Below are 18,716 nucleotides of genomic sequence, written 5' to 3'. Positions count from 1 at the left end.
AAAAAAAAAAAAAAAAAAAAAAAAAGGGAGTAAAGAGTATAGATAACTCCCAGAAAAGAAAATTAAAATGGCCCTTAAATACAGGTCATGATGCTAAACCTTATTCATAATAGGAGGAATGCAATTTAAAGTTATAGTGTGCATGGTATATAAATTGAAAACTACAAAACATTGCTGAGAAATTTAAGATGACATAAATAAACTGAGATACTGTGTTTATGAATCTGAAGACTCAATATTATTAAAATGTCAATTCTCTATGGAAAAGTGCAATCTACATCGATCCATAGATAAAATTGACCTATAAATAAAAAGCAACCACAAAGCCTCAGCAAACTTCTTTGTAGAAATTAAGCTGATTCTAGAACATATATGGAAATGCAACAGACCTACAATAAACAAAGTAACTTTGAATGAGAACAGAGTTGGAAGATTCATTCTACCCGATTTCAAGATATAAAGCTACAGTGATCAAGACATTGTTTTATTGGCATGAAGACGAACAAACAGATCAATGGAATAGAGAGGCCAGAAACAGATACACATACGTATGGTCAACTGATTTTCAAAATGGTCCCAAGGCAATTCAATAATTACTCCATCTGGATAAACTTTTCAACAAATGGTGCTAAAACAACTGGATAGCTATATGTAAAAAAATGAACCTCAATCCTTATCTCACATCATATTAAAAAATTAACTCAATCGAAGTGGATCATAGACATAAATATAACGGCTAAAACAATATAACTTGCAGAACACAGGAGAAATCTTAATGACTGTATTTGACAGAGATTTCTTAAATATGTTAAAAAGGCACAAACATCAATAAATTGGACTTCACCAAAATAAACTTTTGCTCTTCAACACACACTGATAAAAAAATAAACCACATCCTGAAAAAAAGAAAATGTATCTGAAAAGGATTCACAACTTAAGACAATTAAAATTTTTTACATAGGCAAAATATTTGAACAGACTCTTCACCAAAGAAAATATGTATGGCAAATAAACATCTGGGAAAACACTCAATATCATTAGTCGTTAGAAAGACGCAAATTAAAACCACAATGAGGTGCCCTTACAACCCACTGAGAATAGCTAAGACAGTAATCAAGAGTTGTTGAGGATGTGGAGCAACTGGAACTTTCAAACACTGCCGACAGAAATGTAAACTGCTAGTAGCAAAACAGTCTGGCAGTTTCTTTTAAAGATACTCTTCCATATGACACCCAGCCATTCCACACCCGAGAGAAAATAAAGAGTATGTCCACACAAATTCTTATACATGAATGTTCCTAGCAGCTTTATTTGTAATAGCCAAAAACTGGAAACAACCCAAACGTCCATCAACAACTAAGTGGATAAATTGTGGAACATCCATACAATGGAATACTACTCAGCAATAAAAAGGAACAAACTATTGATATCCATAGTGTGGATGAATCTCAAAATAACTGCTGAGAAAAAAAAGCCAGGCAAAAAAAGAGTACATATTGTATGATTCCAAATAAAAGTCATATGCAAACTAATTTACAGTGACAGAAGTACATCAGTGGTTCCATGGAGACTGGGAGAAGGAGAAAAGGGAGAGGGGAGAAAGAAGGAGAGATTACAAAGGGACACAAGGAAACTTGAGAGTGATAAATATGTTCATTAATTTGATTGTGGTAATGGTTTCACAGGTGTATACATGTCAAAACTCACCAAAGTTGTACACTTTAAATATGTGCAGTTTACTGTACATTCTTCACCCAAAAAATTGGCAAACATTTAAAGTTCATAAAAACATGTTAGAAAAGCTGTAGGGAAACATGCTCTCACACATTCCTATAGCAGGAGCTTAAAGAGGTACAACCTCTATTTGGCAATACTTATCAAATATTACAAAGGTATATACCCTTTATGCCAGCAATTTCACTTCTAAAGATTTTCCTTACATGAGTAGGTGAAATGACACAAACAAGGTGTATAAAGAACAAAAGAAAAGAAACCTAATGGTCCATCAACAGAGGAATAATTAAATAAATTATGGTACATTCATATAGTAGAATACCACGCAGCTAAAAAAGAATGAGGAAACTCTCTCTATATATTAGGTAAAAACAAACAAAAACAAAAAACCTCCAAGACATACTAGTAGAAAAAGCAAGGCACAGATAATGCCTATATGAAACTATTTATATTTTTAAAAGGAGGGAAATAATATATTCACACACACTTCAAATCTGTATTATGTACACACAAAATAGATCACTAGAGGAAATTATAAGAAACACATGTCAGTTGCACATGGGGGGGGGCTAGTTAGCATGGAACAAAATGGAAAAGAAGCTTTTCATTATATGTCTTTATTTGAATGTCAAACCATATGTATGTACTGCCCACTCAGAAATTTTGAAAGAACCCCTTTCTCAGATATTCTGTCAAGTCAAATCAGCAGAGGTCATTCTTAAAGAGCATTATTTTGGCCCCTTATAAGACTGCTTTTGCTGAATTGCACTTTGATTTTATTATTATGGCCTCTATTGTATTTATTATAGAGAGATTATTATTAAATTCATACTGTATGAATTTTGATAAGCACCATTAATCCATTCTACAATCCATCAGGTAATTAATTATATTTAATAATAGTTAATTCTGATCTAACTACTGCAAATGCTTTCCAATGGGTTTCTTAAAATACTTTCAGCAATAGTACTGTTATTTGTTCCAGTTCATTCACATGCATCCAAATTGCCAAAAGACACATTTTTAAGACCATAGTTGAACCAATGGTTGCTGGCATCATTAGTCCCATGCTCTACCCAACTGCAAAATACAAGGCTGGCCAGTTAGCTCAGGTGGTTAGAGTGTGGTGTTGTAACACCAACGTCAAGGGTTCAGATCCCCATACCAGCCAGCACCAAAAAAAACCAAACATGTTTAAACCAGATTTCTTTAAATGACATGATTATGCTATTTTGCAACTGGCTAAATAAAAAATCATTCCAATCCCAAATGAACACTGGCCTATCCTCCTTTTTCTACACATATCAAGTATCTGTGAAACAACTGAACAAAAAAATAAACAAAAACGCTTACCAGTAGCATAGATGGCTTTGTAAAGCAAATAAATATTCATTAAAACTCTCAATTGGCTTCTCCTGTAGTACATAGTCAATGCGTTGTCCTCCATTCAGCATTCCCACTTTGATGGGTGGGGCTTCTTCTTTAACTGCCACAGAGGTCTCTTCTGTGTCAATGTCTGGATAAGAAGAACCATAATTAGAATCTAAAAGCTTTCAGCCCTCAAGGGTTCTCCTGTTTCTTCATCTCAGACTCCAAGTTTACCGTAGGATGAGCTCTGTTCAGAGAGCTCTCTCCATCTTCCTCCTCTCAATCTCTTGTCACACTAATTTTGTACAACCCCCTTTTTTTCTTTTGCTCAACACATCTCATCACCTATTCCTTTGATAGAGGTCTTCAGAAGTTAAAAACTAAAGCAGAAGAATGCAATATTAACTGTAAAATTAAGTGGAGAGTATCCTAGCTAGTACCCAGCCAGGAAAATAAAACTGACCCACAAATATACACATTCCCCCTGTAAAAGCAAGGTACTTTAGAGAATAGGCTCTTAATATCATCATAGTTCCCAAGTGGGAAATGTTCTAAAGCCTAGTTATCAGATGCTCAGCTTCTCTTGACATTTTTCCTCAGAAATAATGTTTTTCTATAATTTGTAGCTATTAAGATTACAAAAAAGATTAGCAGAGCTGAAGGACCGTTAGAACTCATCGTATGCATTCTACACAATAAAAAGGGAAAGGTAAGAAGGCCCTGGGAGAATAAAAACTCCACACGTGGAGTCCCTCTTATCTGGCCTAATGCAGGTAATCAATGTGTACAGTGTTCACTTACCACTACACTTCTCTGAACTTGATTCAGGTTCTGTTTCAGTTTCTTCTGCAGTTTCTGAAGCTTGTAAGGCAGGGTATGGAGCTCTGGTGAAAGACTTCCAAGCCATCCGCAATGAACCTAGCAAGTTGTTCTTAAGGTCCATACTCATCCTTGTCAAGCCCTCTCTCAGTTCTGAAGCGCATATGAATAAAGAGCGTTAAATGGTTTAGAAGAGTTGAAGGCACAACACAGCAAAACAGTGAATGAGGTCCATTCAGTTTGCACTGGCTGGAAAGTCTGGAATTATCAAGTTTTATAATCAGACTTACCTAAATGCATCCGCTTCCTGCCTTTATGATGTGGAATCAGCATTGGCTCAAATTCCACTCCTGGGACGACCATTGGTTCAATCCTATAGGCCACAGGATCAAACTACATAGCAAAAATAATAGTTACATTTACCACTGCTGAAGAAAGACAGTCTGAGAACTGTATATCTTAGGCAAGAATAATTACAAGATCATTTTAGTAATGTAGAGTTGTTCTGCCCCCTCGCTTCCAGATCAATAGTACTATTAATCATCTTATTAATAGAAAATAGGATAGAAAAAAAAAATCAACACAACAGAAAATCATATACTCTTTACCTATAAGCCCTAATATTCACATAAATCCACCAATAGCTGCACAATGCTTACAGGGTGATAAATATTGAAGAAACCCTTGCATGTTGGAAATTTGTAATTGGGATCAATTCTTTTTAGTCCTCGAACAGTCAGGAACATTCCAATGGGAGATCCAAAGGCAAAAAATATTTCTGGTTTATAGATCAGCTGGGGGTATTTTACAGACACCTGGAAGGAGGAAATAAAAGCACTTCTCATTAATAAGAAAAGTTACATCTGTTCCTACCATACCAATGGCAGGCAGTAAAATGACCAAAGCGAATTAGCATTGTTACCTGCCCAATGCCAACATCCAGATATTCATCATTTCTAGTATCATCATTACTACTGCAGAACTCAGATTCTTTGGGGATTTTCGCCCCTGAAGCTGACTGCAGGGTTGATCTATTAATACCCTAAAGAATAAAAATTAATTAGGAAAAGGTACTATATAGTAAAAATGGCCAAAGGATTATAGCTTTCTACTGATTTGAAAAGATGCTTTGGAAAGTTTTAAAATGGTAGCCAATGATTCTAGGAACAGTCCATTAGAAAACAAGATAAAGCTGATGAAAACAACAATAGCCTCAAATTATGAATTAGATATGCTCTACAACGAAAGTTGTACACAGCCACTTGGGCAGCAGCTGAAATACAGGCAACCATCATGAGAGAAAACAACAGCAGCACACTGTGAGAAGAATTGTAGAGGACTGCTAAGGAGTTCTGTGACATGCTGTGCCTTTGTAATCAAGGCAAACAGGATGTATCTATGGTAAAGAATATAATACAGATACCAGGCCAAAAATAGTTCTTAAAAAAGAACCTGCTAGGGCCGGCCCGTGGCTCACTTGGGAGAGTGTGGTGCTGATAACACCAAGGCCATGGGTTCAGATCCCTATATAGGGATGGCCGGTTAGCTCACTTGGGAGAGCGTGGTGCTGACAACACCAAGTCAAGGGTTAAGATCCCCTTACTGGTCATCTGTAAAAAAAAAAAAAAAAAAAAAAAGAATCTGCTGAAGTCACAGTTTTGGATCCCTGTACCAGCCAACCACCAAAAAAATAAAAAGTAAAAAAAGAACCTGCTAAAAAGTTGGAAAAGAATTAACTACTAAGATATGGAAAGAAATTCAGTGGCCAGAAAAACTAAATGTGGAAGTACTTTTACAATATGGATAAACCTTAAGATTATTCTAAGTGAAAGAAGCCACTCAAAAAAGGCAATACATTGTATGATTCCATTTATATGGAATGTCTGAAATAAGCAAATCCATACAGACAGAAAGAAGATTAGTGGTTGAGAGAGGCTGGGGGCAGGGAAGAATGGGGAGTGCCTGCAAATGGATATGGGATTTGTTTTGGGGGTGATGGAAATGTTCTGGAATTAGATAGTTGTGATGATTACATAACTGTGAATATACTAAAAACCACTGAATTTTATACTTTAAAAAGGGTAAATTTCATGGTATGTAATATGAATTATATTTCAATAAAGCTGTTATAAAAAGAAAAAAGAAAAAAAGTGAATGGTAGGAAGAGTTGAGAGATAAGACTTCTGAAGCTAATAACATTTTTAAGGATATGAATAAAGAAAATGTGTTTGATTTCTAAAAAGACAGCCATACATCAACTATCAAAACTGCTTAGCTTCCCAGAGTAACCACCCTCAAAGCACAAGGATATATCACGGACATCAAAGAATTGCTTCATCCGACAAGCTATACTAGGTGCATACCGTTGAATTTTTTCTGGTCCTGAAATAGTTTAATATCTTCTTTCTTGGTCCTAAGGGAATTCCCATTTCCTTAAGATCTCTGTCTGTACATAAAGCCTAGGCACAGAAAACCAAATATCTTTATTATTTCTAGGCAAAGTAAGGTCAGTGAAATGTCCAGTACCCTGAAAGAAATAAGACCTAGGCACTCTGTTTGCTTTATATTGCTCTCACTCTGTAATGGTATAACATCAGTAACTTCAAGAAGGAAAGCCTATTTAATTCATACAACAGTCCAAAGAAGAATAGAAAGTATCAATACTACGGTATCAATGTTATAGTAATACAGATAACACTGTATTACTGTTAAAAACAAAACAAAAAACATAGAACAGTTGGGTACCTAATGACTTCATAACAGAAAAACTCTGATTTCCATGCTCACTCAGATCTCACCTTCCTGAGGATTATACTCCTTCTCATGGACAAAAGCAGTGAGAACACAAAGCAAACACAGAAGTCTGGAACAGACTAACAATCAAGATCTCAACTTAAGTGCTGCTCATCTTATTAACGAAGGTTCCTTCACCCTCTCAGTCTACGTTAGTTTATCCTATCATACATTCTTATATCACTATGTACTTTTTCTGCTTAGTACTTATAATTATAATAATTATGTCTGTGGTTATTTAATGTATGTCTTCCCAACTAAACAATAAACATTATGAAATCAGGGACCATATATGTCTTATTTACCACTATCTTCAGTACTTGGTATAGTATGCCTCATCACAGTATTTCAGAAATATCTGTTAGATGAATAAATGTATCATAAACCAGAAAAAAGCACAACAGAAGTGGGAAAAAATATAAACAAATAAACAAGTAGCAGTAGTGGAGCTCTAGAAAGTGTAACAGAAAATACAAGTTGGTTTAGTTTGTGATCATTTAGGGGTTTGTTCTTACCCTCATGTTTTCTCTGAGCTGTGCAGTTTGGTTTTTGCTCCACTGCTATATGGATATCAATATGGCTCATCTGAACTTTGAACTCTCACAAAACAAAGATCACTTTATATGGTAAGAAACAAACAAATAATGCTAAAGAACATTATTAATGATAACAAAGTATTTATGTTTAGAAAGCCTCTATAGGGCAGGCTCTTAGTAAACATGACGAAGATAAACAACAAAAATACTGAAAATGGTTTGGCATAAAGTTTAAAAAGGTTATTTTTACCAGAGCTTCCTTATCTACTTTCTCCTTCTCAAAGATATTATAGAATTCACAGAGTTGAAGTTTCTTCAAATCTTCCTCTAGTGTTGGTGTATCTCCTTGATCCATAACAATATTTGGGGAATCCTAAAATTAAAATCATAAAGTTCATACTCCCAAAATTCAGTTAGTGTTTCCTTTATTAATACTATTTTGCACTAAAAAAATGTGTTATATAAGAGTTCACAGTGAAATCTTATAAAGTGAAAGATTTCCACAGTGAAATCTTAACGTTATATAAATTGTAACATAAAATATATATGAAGAGATTACTGATCTCCAAGTTTTCACAACTTTAGTTGAAAACATGTTTTTCAGTGAATAAATAAATGGATGATTATCAAAACATTCTTCATCATCAACAAACATTTAATGAGCTCTTATTGGGGAAACATTGCTTCAGAAATAAAAGTCTAAAACAAAGCCCCTGCCCTGGAAGAACTCATGAACCAACAGGAGATATAGAACACTTAAATAAAAAGAGAAAAAAATACAACATAGTATATGGTAAGTACCAAATCAATACTATATATGATACATGTTCACAGTACCTTGTTTTACTAAAAGATATGTTTAAGCATCAAGTCCCCCCATTGCTTTCAAACAGAATTTCTATAATTCATACCAATTTGCATCCAATTCATTCTTCATTTCCTCATATGTAAACTCCATTTAGCTCAATGATTCTATAATTCTATTACTATTAATAGAATTATACTATTATTAGATCACTTGGCATATTTATAAAGGAAAATAAGACACCTATGACTGCTTTAGAATATGGCAATTATTAGAGGAAGTATATTACTATCTTGCTTCTATTATCCAAGAATGAAAGACAATTACAAGTCTGTTAAAATTAAAATAAATGTAAATTTAATGCCATAGCATGACACTAAACTCAGCTAAAAACAAAAAAGTCTAAAATCTAAAAATCCTCACTAAAGAATACTGCAAGAGAACCTATCTGAACATCTAAATTACCTTTTCACTGTCAATATCCCCCAAAGAATCTTTCTGATTTGTTAGGATATCAAACAATATAAGCGAACCTAAAAGTAAAATAGAAGAAAGAAGGGACAATTTCTAAGCATTAGCACTAAATGGCTGTCTGTTACAAAAAAAAGTAATAAGCCAATTATACATATAAGCAAATCTATACAGCAGGGAGTCTTTCCTTCCAATTTGCCACCACCCTTCCAACCCCTTCCAAATTCTTCATCACAGACCACTTCTAGACCTTTGAATCTGATACTGATCAAAAACACTGTACTTCAAAAACAGGTGTCTTTAAAATATGATAGTCCTCTCTGGTCACAGAGAATTCATTTGTTACCTAAACTATGACCAGCAATGGATACACCCCCTTTGAAATCAGGGTTCCTCTGCAGAAAAAGTGTGTATATTCGGTTCATTTCAGAAGCAACTGTGTCCACAATAGTCTGACAGTAGGTGGGGCTATTGTAGAAGAAGACATCCAGAATTGTGTCATTGGTGAAGTGCCTGAGGCGGTTAATGCTGGGCAGAGTTATTCGTTGCAGATCTCTGAAAAAAGGAAAGATATTTTAAGTAGGAAACCTAAATACATTCCACAGCCACCTCTAAGTTATTGTCTAGCTTAGCCTTGAAGCTTAGACATTTAATGATACACGAGATGTTTACTGATATCCATTGAAAATCAAGGGACAAAAGGAACATGTTTAATGAAGCCAAAGGGATGTGGTCAGTGAAATTCAGAGTAAGAAACCCCACAAGACAGACAACCCAGTTTCTTCAACATATAAACTGCAAGAACATAATGGATCTAAATGGAGAGATGATTAAGAGAAACTTAAAAGACATACCAACTAACTGCAATGTATGGACTTTATTTGGAATACAGTTTAAAATGTGTGTCTGTATACATTTGTGTATGTATATATACGCATATACAAATCATAATATTTACTAGACAAGTGGAAATTTCAGGGACATGATATTAAGAATTTTTGTAGGCGTGGTAATGGTGTTATGATTATATATATTTTTAAATATATACAAATCATAATATTTACTAGACAAGTGGAAATTTCAGTGACATGATATTAAGAATTTTTGTAGGCGTGGTAATGGTGTTATGATTATATATATTTTTAAATCCTTCAAAATATACACACTGCAACATTTACAGGTGAACTGATAGGATGTCTAAGATTTGATGCAGAAATAATATGGTGGAAGGAGGGACAGTGGACTGAGGTGTGAAGATATATGGATGGAGCAGAACCGGCCATGTGTTGAGGCTTGTTGGGGTTAGATAGTCAGTACACGAAGATTCATTAAATATACTAATATGTACAAAATTCTCTATAATAAAAATTTTCTTAAGAAAAAAGATACAAAAGGCTTTTCTTAGAATTCTCAGCATTAAGGTCTTTTGATCACAAGTCAAATGATAAAGAATCAGCTCTCTTTCTCTCAGTGCAGAATTTCTAAAAGCAGAAAAAGGTGAGAATGTCAGATGCCAATGGCAAACAGAACTCATATTTAGCAAAGGAAGATCATGGTGACATAGTCTAAATCAACTTCCAGTTAAAGCTTTCTCGAATTTCCAGAAAGATTCCTCTAATATTCAACAGCTTCTGCAGTTCAGAGAGGGCTATGTGCCCTCATTAACCTCTTAGCATCAGCTAAAATATTAAAGAATGTAGACTCCACCTAATAGCAACACCACAGTGGAACGTTTGGCACATGGAACATATTCTAATCACAATGTGTTAAGAACTGAAAGACACAGAATCAAAAAAGCCATTTCCAAGACCAGCATGAAACAATGCTGACTACTACCTTTATCTTCCAGAGAAGCATTTCCTAGCTCTTTTCGAGAACTATATTATGAACACACTTCTTTTTGGAAAGCCGATAGCTGTATATCCTCAATGTGAGGCAACCTTCTCTGACATTAGCACAAACTTCATAAACAAAACTATGGGACATATACCATAAGAAAGCCATCACTTAAAAGGGATTGTATTGGGGGCTGGCCTGGGGCTCTCTTGGGAGAGTGTGGTGCTGACACCACCAAGTCAAGGGTTAAGATCCCCTTACCTGTCATCTTTAAAAAAAAAAAAAAAAAAGGCATTGATTGGGCTGGCCAGTTAGGTCAGTTGGTTACAGCATGGTGGTGCGGATAACACCAAGGTTCAATCCCTATAACTAACACACACACACACACACACCCATCATACCAATTATACCTCGAGTTATAAATATTTAATATTTGGGGATTTCCTCCCCTTTTTCCTAAATTTGGATGAATATTATTTAAACATGATCACAAAAGGAAAAAAAATACTTTGTACACCTTGGAGTATGAATGACTTTTTACATCTAAGATGGAAATGCTTATACACTATGGGAAGCAAACAATGTTTGGCTTTAATGCTAGAGAAGTAATGAAACTGTAATAGTAAATACTAGTGAGCCAGTAAAACATACTGAAGATACACACAGCTCTTTACTCCTAACCAGGGCAAGTTAAACCAAGGCACTGATCAGCATTTAATAATGTATCTCTAAGAAATTTTAAATATACAATTGGCTATAGCAGACGTGTCCCTAAACATACTGACAATTAGAAAACATATTACAATCACAGTTAACAACTCAAAGGTATAAGTTATTACTCACACATCCACACCAGTAGAATGCAAAGGACTGTGCCAGTTGACTGGAAGAAATTCTACTCTCCCAATCTGCTGATTTTCCTGGGCTTTCTTAAAATGCGTCTGTATCAAGTTCAAGGAAACACTGCGAAAATCATTAACTGGAAAAGAAAATTAACAGTGAAGCAAAGAATCTGCAGAATTAGGATGCAACAAATCATATAATTACTCCAAATACATCTGCTTACAACAGATGTTGACTGAATGAAAAACAGTAAAGAGAAATTCAGGAAAAATTATTAGTGCATATAAAAAAAGATCCTTTAATGTAGAACATGCTTTTACCATACGAAACATTTTATCAAAAGAAAAGCTAACTTCAAAACTTAAGTGGTGTGAATACTATTTCAATAAAAAATTAAAAATCACATGATTTTATGTCAGTTAGTCTTGCAGTCAGGTTCCTATGCTAACTTTCTGGTTCTTATAAACCACTACCACTGCTATGGGTCAAATGTGTCCCCCAACAGTTCTTGTGTTGGAAACTTGACCCCCCATAGTAACAGTGCTAAGAGGGTGGGAAATCCAATTACGGTATTTGAAAAGTGGGGCCTTTAAGAGGTGATTAGATTATGAGGGCTGTGCATGGATTGATCCACTCATGGAGTAATGGGCACAATTCTGATGGCTCTTTAATAAGGACAGTGAGTGAACAGGTTAGCGCTCTCTTGCTCAGCCCTTTCTCACCATGTACCTTGGTTGCCATGGGACCCTCTAGAGAGCTCCCACCAAGAAGGCCCTCACCAGATGTGCCCCCTGAGCCATGGACTTCCCAGCCTCCAAAACTGTAAGAAATAAAATTTACTTCTTTATAAATGACCCAGTTTTTTTTTTTTTTTTGGTCATTTTCGTGTCCGGCAACGGATCGCAACCCTCAGTATCGCGCCCGGACCGGACCGTGACCGGCAACGGGATCGCAACCCTCGGTGCTGCACCCGCACCTCGCTCAGCCAGTGAGCGGGAACCGGTCTGTATGTGGGATCCAAACCCTCGGCGGGAGCAGCGCCACGCTCCCAAGCGGCGCACTGTAGCAGTGCACCACCGGGCCAGCCTGTTTCAGGTATTGTTAAATGCAACCGAAATGGACTAATACAACCTCCTAATATTTTAGATTAAAAAAATACACTGCTGTTTGAAATTTGTATCACATTGATCTTAACCTTCCAAAATACAATTCTAGTTTATACTTAGAAACATTAGCCAGTAGAGTAAGACTCCTTGATCGGAGCAATTAGACTTTGACTACTACAAGTTTTAGAGGACATTACCTTTCCAAGTCAAGTTACAGTAATGACTTAAAATTTTCAATCAGTATTATAAAAATGACTGAAGCTTCTGCTATTCATTTAAACTCTACATCATCTTTATGATTCCCTTTAAATTTCGAATGGTTAGAAACAGAACCATAACATCATAAAACACTTTTATAGGGATTAAGGGATTGTTCACTCAAGAATTATTGGTTAAGAGTATAAACTACTAGCCCCAGGAAATTACCAGCACTTTAGTTCTAAGCTGAGAAGCTTTACTATACCTTGCCACCTGTCTTTAGCTCTCCAAATCTTATTATGCAGCTAAGACAACAGACCAAATACAATGCTTTATTCTCAGCTCACAGAAGCAATGACTAATACTCTCCTTAAATGCTCTAATCTTATATCCTTTGTAAACCTACCACACTGTACAATGCTTCGAAAGCGAAGGTCGCAGGCTGGTCCAATCCCATGGACTACAAAAATCAGGTGATCTATTTGTAAAGGTTCCCCTATAAATAAAAGAAAAAAGATATGTAATAAGTCATATTCTAAAATCAAACATTCACAATAAACAGGTAACAAATATGAACAAGTTAGGGCTGGCCAATTGGCTCAGCAGATTAGAGTGCAACCTTATAACAAATATGAGCACGTCAAAATACAAACAGACAACTTAAAAGACATAATATTTAACTGTGTAGTAAAAATACATTGATTATACTTTGAATTTATCTTTAAATAAGTCTGTGAAAAATTTTTCAAGTTTTAAAAACTTTTTAAGTAACTGCAAACTTACAGAAAACTGGAAGAATACAGAAATTCCCATATACTTTTTACACAGATTCAACTTTTTAACAATTACCACATTTGTTTTATTCTTCTCTCTCTCTCTCTCTCTGTACGTACATGCATTTATTTTTCTGAACCATTTAGGAGCAAGTTGCATACATCATTAGGCTGCATACACCATATCTCTTTAACCCTTTAATATTTTAGTGTCTATCTCCTAAGAATATTCTCTTACATAACCACAGTACAGTTCTTGAATCCAGGCAATTTAACATTGATAGAATACTTTTATCTAATATTCCATTTTCATCAATTGTCCTAATGATATCTGGTATGTTTTTAAAGCCTGAAAACTTAAACTCGTCTTTTTAAATTACAGTAAATCTAAGATTTTGTCCAAGAGAAAAGTCATTTCCTACACGAGATAAAAGGAATCCAGTTAAATATATTATAAAACCAACCATAAGCAATCCTAGCTAGTTAGCAATGGATAAACATAAAGGTCCTACAGAAAAGTAGTTTTCCTTAGTTCAAAGTCTTCAAGGACAGGAGTTAGAAGGAATATATTTCTAGTCAATCAGGTGGAATCACACTTTTTAATATTAGGACTAAATAAATTAATCTGCATTTAGTGACCTCCCAATTACTACAGCCAAATTTTACCCATCTGACCATATGTATTTAGCTTTAAAAGAGACTTTTACATCTATTAAGATTCTTAATAGATGAAGTGATGCTAATCTTAATTCAGAATATGCCCATATGAGTAAACATCATTTTTAAGCCTTGAGGTAATCCAAATCCACAGAAAAAGTTCACAATTTAAGGAATAAGCAAATAAGTGTATCAGAAGACAAGAAAAAATAAATGATTAACATTACCACAATGAATGTCAACAGAGATGTTCTCAACCCCTCTCTTTACTGTTCTTGGTCGACCCTGCTCAGTGGGTGTCGAACCCCATTCATCAGACCCTGCAACTGGCTGGTAATGTACCATGAGCTTAAATAAAGAAAATCAGAACAATAAAGATGTTTTACATTATAGTCATCTCTACATAGTACATTTTGAAGTACATGTCTTTCATAACATATCGTCAAATCTCAACTGCAGCTTCATTATGCAATTCCTACAGCTTGAAATGAGAACCGTGAAAATACATTAGGCTAACAGATCTTTCAACAATACCCCACACATGGAAGATATGCTAATATGTTGGTGATTTTATTCATTTAAAGCGACATAATTATCTCTACAAAAATTCTTTTGTATAAGCCAAGTAGGATAAATAACAGTAGTGGCTACAAGTTTTAAGTTTCATGAATGTGAACTGAATATAAAATTTGCAAAATTTATCCTATGTAGAGTCCATAAAGAAAAAAAAAATTAAGTTCTTCTTAGTAATGCAATTAACCTTTAATTCCAATATGAGAGAAATGGCTTTAATTAGCTTTACCTTTGGATTGTGTAATATAATAATTTCTCTGTTGGGAGATTCCAGTTTCTTCTTCCATTCATCCAGAGTTACAGCAAGCATGTAAGTCTCCTTAAAAAACAAAACAAAAAAAACCCACACATACATACGTTTTATTAGGTTTCTCTAATAGCTTTTCTTTTAAAACTGAACGTATTCACAAGAATACTACTAGATTAACAAGTTTCAGTAAGAATATCGAAGTCTAATTTATCAAATTTATTTTAATATTCTTTTAAAACTACAACAGATAATAGCACAGGACAAAAAAAATTACCCCTAATTCCATCATCTAGACTAGATAATCGCTATTCACATTTTTATATGCGAGGGTACTTTCAAAAAGTTCACAGAAAGATTTGTATTATCTTACAATTCTATTTTTCCACAAACTTTTGAAGTATTTCAAAAATATTTCAAATGTATTTCTGTCAATAATATTAATGTTCTATCCAACTAAAAAAAACAAATCTCAGTTTTCAGAGCAAGAAAAATAAAAGTAGAAAAAGACCAATCCTGTGGTCATAGCGTATATATTAAATATTAAGCATTAAATATTTAAATATTAAATAGTTTAAATATTTTTCCATTAAAAAAAAAGAAAATCTAAATTAAAAGGCATAATATAGATTCCACAGTACTTGAAAATCTGAAAATAGGGCTGGCCCCGTGGCGCACTCGGGAGAGTGCGGCGCTGGTAGCGCAGCGACGCTCCCGCCACGGGTTCGGATCCTATATAGGACTGGCCGGTGCGCTCACTGGCTGAGCGCCGGTCACGAAAAAGACAAAAAATAATAATAATAATAAAATCTGAAAATAAAACTACTTTATCTTGAAACTAACTTGCAAAAAGAAATGCCATAAAATGGCATGCAGATAGAACCAAATTCTTTCTGGATATCACAAAATAAGTCACAAGAGGAAGAAAAGATTATTAAATAAGAAGGAAAAAATGAAGAAAATGATGAGTAAAAAAAGGTCAAAGGAATACCTCTAAAACTTGGCTGAAGCTCTCTGAGTAGGGAACATACTTATTGTCTTTGTCTCCCTTGTAAAACCAGGTACATCGTCTCACTTCTGATGCTAGTTCATCCCAGTATACAGCATACCGCATCCTCTCCCTCAAATGAACATCATATCTACCCCCATCAGTGGGCACAACTCTCCCATTACAATCTTTTCCTATTAAGGATTGGAAAGGAAAAATTTTTTTCAAAATAAGTCTCCCAAAATACAATCTCAAGTTACACTCCAAATAATGTTATGAAACACATAAATGAACAGTTTCTACTTGGCTAAACATTAAACAAAATGGAATATAATTCATATCTTTCTCACTAACTATATTACAACCATCAAAACCATCCTTGGTTTTAATGAAACATGAGAAAAATACTACGCAGTTTTGTTTTTTTCCTGAGGAAAGATAATACAGTAGTTTGCTTTATCCATAGCTTCGCTTTTCATGGTTTCAGTTACTCACAGTCAACCTCTATCCCAAAAATAGATGAGTACAGTACAATAAGATATTTTGAGAAAAAGAAAGAGCGAGCGAGAGAGACAATACATTCACATAACTTTTGTTATAGTATTCCAGGGTACTTCAAAAAGTTTGTGGAAAATGGAATTAGGACCGGCCCCGTGGCTCACTTGGGAGAGTGCGGCGTTAGTAGTGCTGAGGCCGCGGGTTCGGATCCTATATAGGGATGGCCAGTGCGCTCACTGGCTGAGTGTGGTGCAGACAACACCGTGCCGAGGGTTGTGATCCCCTTACCAGCCCAAAAAAAAAAAAAAAAATTGGAATTAAAGATAACACAAATCTTTCCATTAACTTTTTGAAGACCCCTCATATTATAATAATTTTTCTATTCTATTATTAGTTATTGTTGTTAATCTCCTACTGTGACAGTCAATTTTTAAAATGAACTTTATAGGTATATATGTGTAGGAAAAAACATAGTATATATAGTGTTCAGTACTATTTGGGGCTTCAGGCATCTACTGGGGGTTTTGGAATATATCCTCCTTGGATAAGGGGGGACTATTATAGTACCTTCAAAAAAAAGTATGCAAGATTTTTCTGAATTTTTTTGCTTGAGGAATCAAAGGTAAATTAATGACCATCATGATGATATAACTAGCACCATTCTTGTTTCATAAAAGAAGAAAAAGTAATTAACAAGTTAGAGTTCATTGTTCTGCAATGTAACACCCCACCCTACATACACTCTTTATAAACAAAAACCAAAACATAAGTTAGAACATAAAAAATATTATTGGGTAACTATGCAGAAATTACAATAGATGCTGTTTTTGAAATACAGACCAAATTCTTGAATATTATAAATTGTCTGGGTACTAATACAGAACTTCTATACAAAATGCTGTGAGAAATTACTTAACTAGAAAAACCTAAAAAGTTTTTTTGGTGGGGGGAAGGGTGGCTTGGGGAGTCTGAACCCATGACTTTGGTGTTTCCAACACTGCCTTCTAATCAATTGAGCTAACTGGCCAGACCCCAAAATTTATTTTTCATAGCACTCACTATAAGGACCATTATATTATAGTTTGAGAGAGATGAAAGTCTTCGTCTATTACAAGTCATCGTTTTAGCCCTACCAGAGCTGTATGCCTCTTCCAGCAGCTGTGAATCCTCAGAGTTGAAAGGGATCCAAGTCTCCTTAGAATCTATTATCTTACAATAAAACCAATGCGGAGAAACTGGTTCATACAGGCTGCCAGCATCCATGTCTATTAACTCAAAGGAACTACATGAGTTTGATGATGAGGATGGATCTGACTGAGACAACTGTTCCTGGTGTGATTCCACTGATGACATTTCCCTCTCTAAAAAACAAGATGCAAGAAAACTATCAGGAAAATGATTTTTCTTCTATTAACAGTGTAATTGTGCACGCACACACACACACACCTCTGGTCATTTTAAGGAGTCATTTCTGAAAACAAAAACAAAACCCAAAAAACAATGTAAGGACGCTACATAATTGAGAGTAAAAATCCATTAACAGCTGGATTTGGCAGGAGGAGCTTTAGACAAAAGTGCTTCTATCACATCAACGGTTTTGCACCGAGCTCCGAGTTCTCTCAGAAAACTGCATGGTTCTACTCAGACAATAGGTTATAAAACAAAGCCAGAATCAAGAAACACAGGGTCAAAACCTGATTGCAACGAAACATTTTACCCCAATTTTCAATCTAAACCTAGTACCAAAAGAAGAAAATTTACTCCGACCAAGTCAGTATTCTGCGTCCCGGGTTTTAGGTTACAGGCCCCTCTCAGTGCGTATTTACGTGACCGGTGCAATCTCAGAATACGGAAAATAAAACTACCCACGTAGGAACCCATCACTTCCACAGATCCTAGAACGTGCTCGAGTCGGGGCTGAGGTACAAACTCTGAACCCTGCCTGGGACCACTGTGCGCACGCGCACACCCACTCATCCCGTCCACGTCTCAGGTGAAAACGAGTGACTTCCCTCAAAGACGGCTCTGACCTACGTGCTCCCATCTCCTCAGCCCTCAGCCCTCGGCAACGACGAGCCCTGCGGACCCGAGAGCACACTCGTGAGCGCCTACGTGGGGCGCGAGAAAGCGGACGGCGGCCGCCCTGTGCGCCGACGCTCGCCAGGCTTCCGGCCCGTCATCCTTTCTCTCAGCTCCAATTTACCTCAGCCACCCGGGCCTGTTCCTTCTCCCCACGACCCCACGCCGCCTGCGGCCCGGCTCCGGGACTTCGGAGCTCGGGGTCTCGTCGCCTCCCGCCTCCAGCCCCGGCAGAGGGAAGCGGAGCCACTAGTGGAACGAGAATCTCCCGGTGCCCCGGGGCGCAGTCGAGCCCAGGGGAGCCCCGGCCGCTTCCCGGGAACCGAAGCCACCCAACGCCGGCCCGTCCTCCCAGCCCCCTCGCCCCTGCTGCGGGCTCCGCGCCTCCCGCG

The 18,716-nt window shown here is 36.0% G+C and overlaps 1 protein-coding gene across 6 annotated transcripts in view; it reads right to left on the bottom strand.

The window, feature by feature from the left end:
- The window catches only part of DDHD2 (DDHD domain containing 2), a 23,005-nt gene that overhangs the window by 4,031 nt on the left and 258 nt on the right, over nt 1-18,716 (bottom strand). For 2 of the 6 annotated variants that reach the window (XM_008582801.1, XM_008582800.1), the window contains exons 2-16: nt 17,379-17,606; nt 15,751-15,941; nt 14,742-14,831; nt 14,167-14,287; nt 12,916-13,005; nt 11,206-11,341; nt 8,873-9,081; nt 8,521-8,588; nt 7,501-7,623; nt 6,285-6,380; nt 4,844-4,963; nt 4,581-4,736; nt 4,212-4,314; nt 3,904-4,074; nt 3,088-3,250 (exon numbers count right to left, since the gene is read on the bottom strand). In XM_008582801.1, the coding sequence (XP_008581023.1) occupies nt 3,088-3,250; nt 3,904-4,074; nt 4,212-4,314; nt 4,581-4,736; nt 4,844-4,963; nt 6,285-6,380; nt 7,501-7,623; nt 8,521-8,588; nt 8,873-9,081; nt 11,206-11,341; nt 12,916-13,005; nt 14,167-14,287; nt 14,742-14,831; nt 15,751-15,941; nt 17,379-17,598 (2,057 nt within the window). In that variant the 5' untranslated portion in view covers nt 17,599-17,606. Of the gene's footprint in view, nt 1-1,479; nt 1,571-3,087; nt 3,251-3,903; nt 4,075-4,211; nt 4,315-4,580; nt 4,737-4,843; nt 4,964-6,284; nt 6,381-7,500; nt 7,624-8,520; nt 8,589-8,872; nt 9,082-11,205; nt 11,342-12,915; nt 13,006-14,166; nt 14,288-14,741; nt 14,832-15,750; nt 15,942-17,378; nt 17,607-18,716 lie in introns of those variants that run through there. The other 4 variants (XM_008582802.1, XM_008582803.1, XM_008582804.1 and 1 more) reach the window with 4 other exon arrangements.

This window comes from Galeopterus variegatus, unplaced genomic scaffold (assembly GCF_000696425.1).
Source record: "Galeopterus variegatus unplaced genomic scaffold, G_variegatus-3.0.2 Scaffold2727, whole genome shotgun sequence".
Lineage (NCBI taxonomy): Eukaryota > Metazoa > Chordata > Mammalia > Dermoptera > Cynocephalidae > Galeopterus > Galeopterus variegatus.
This window is presented reverse-complemented; position numbering and strand designations above follow the sequence as displayed.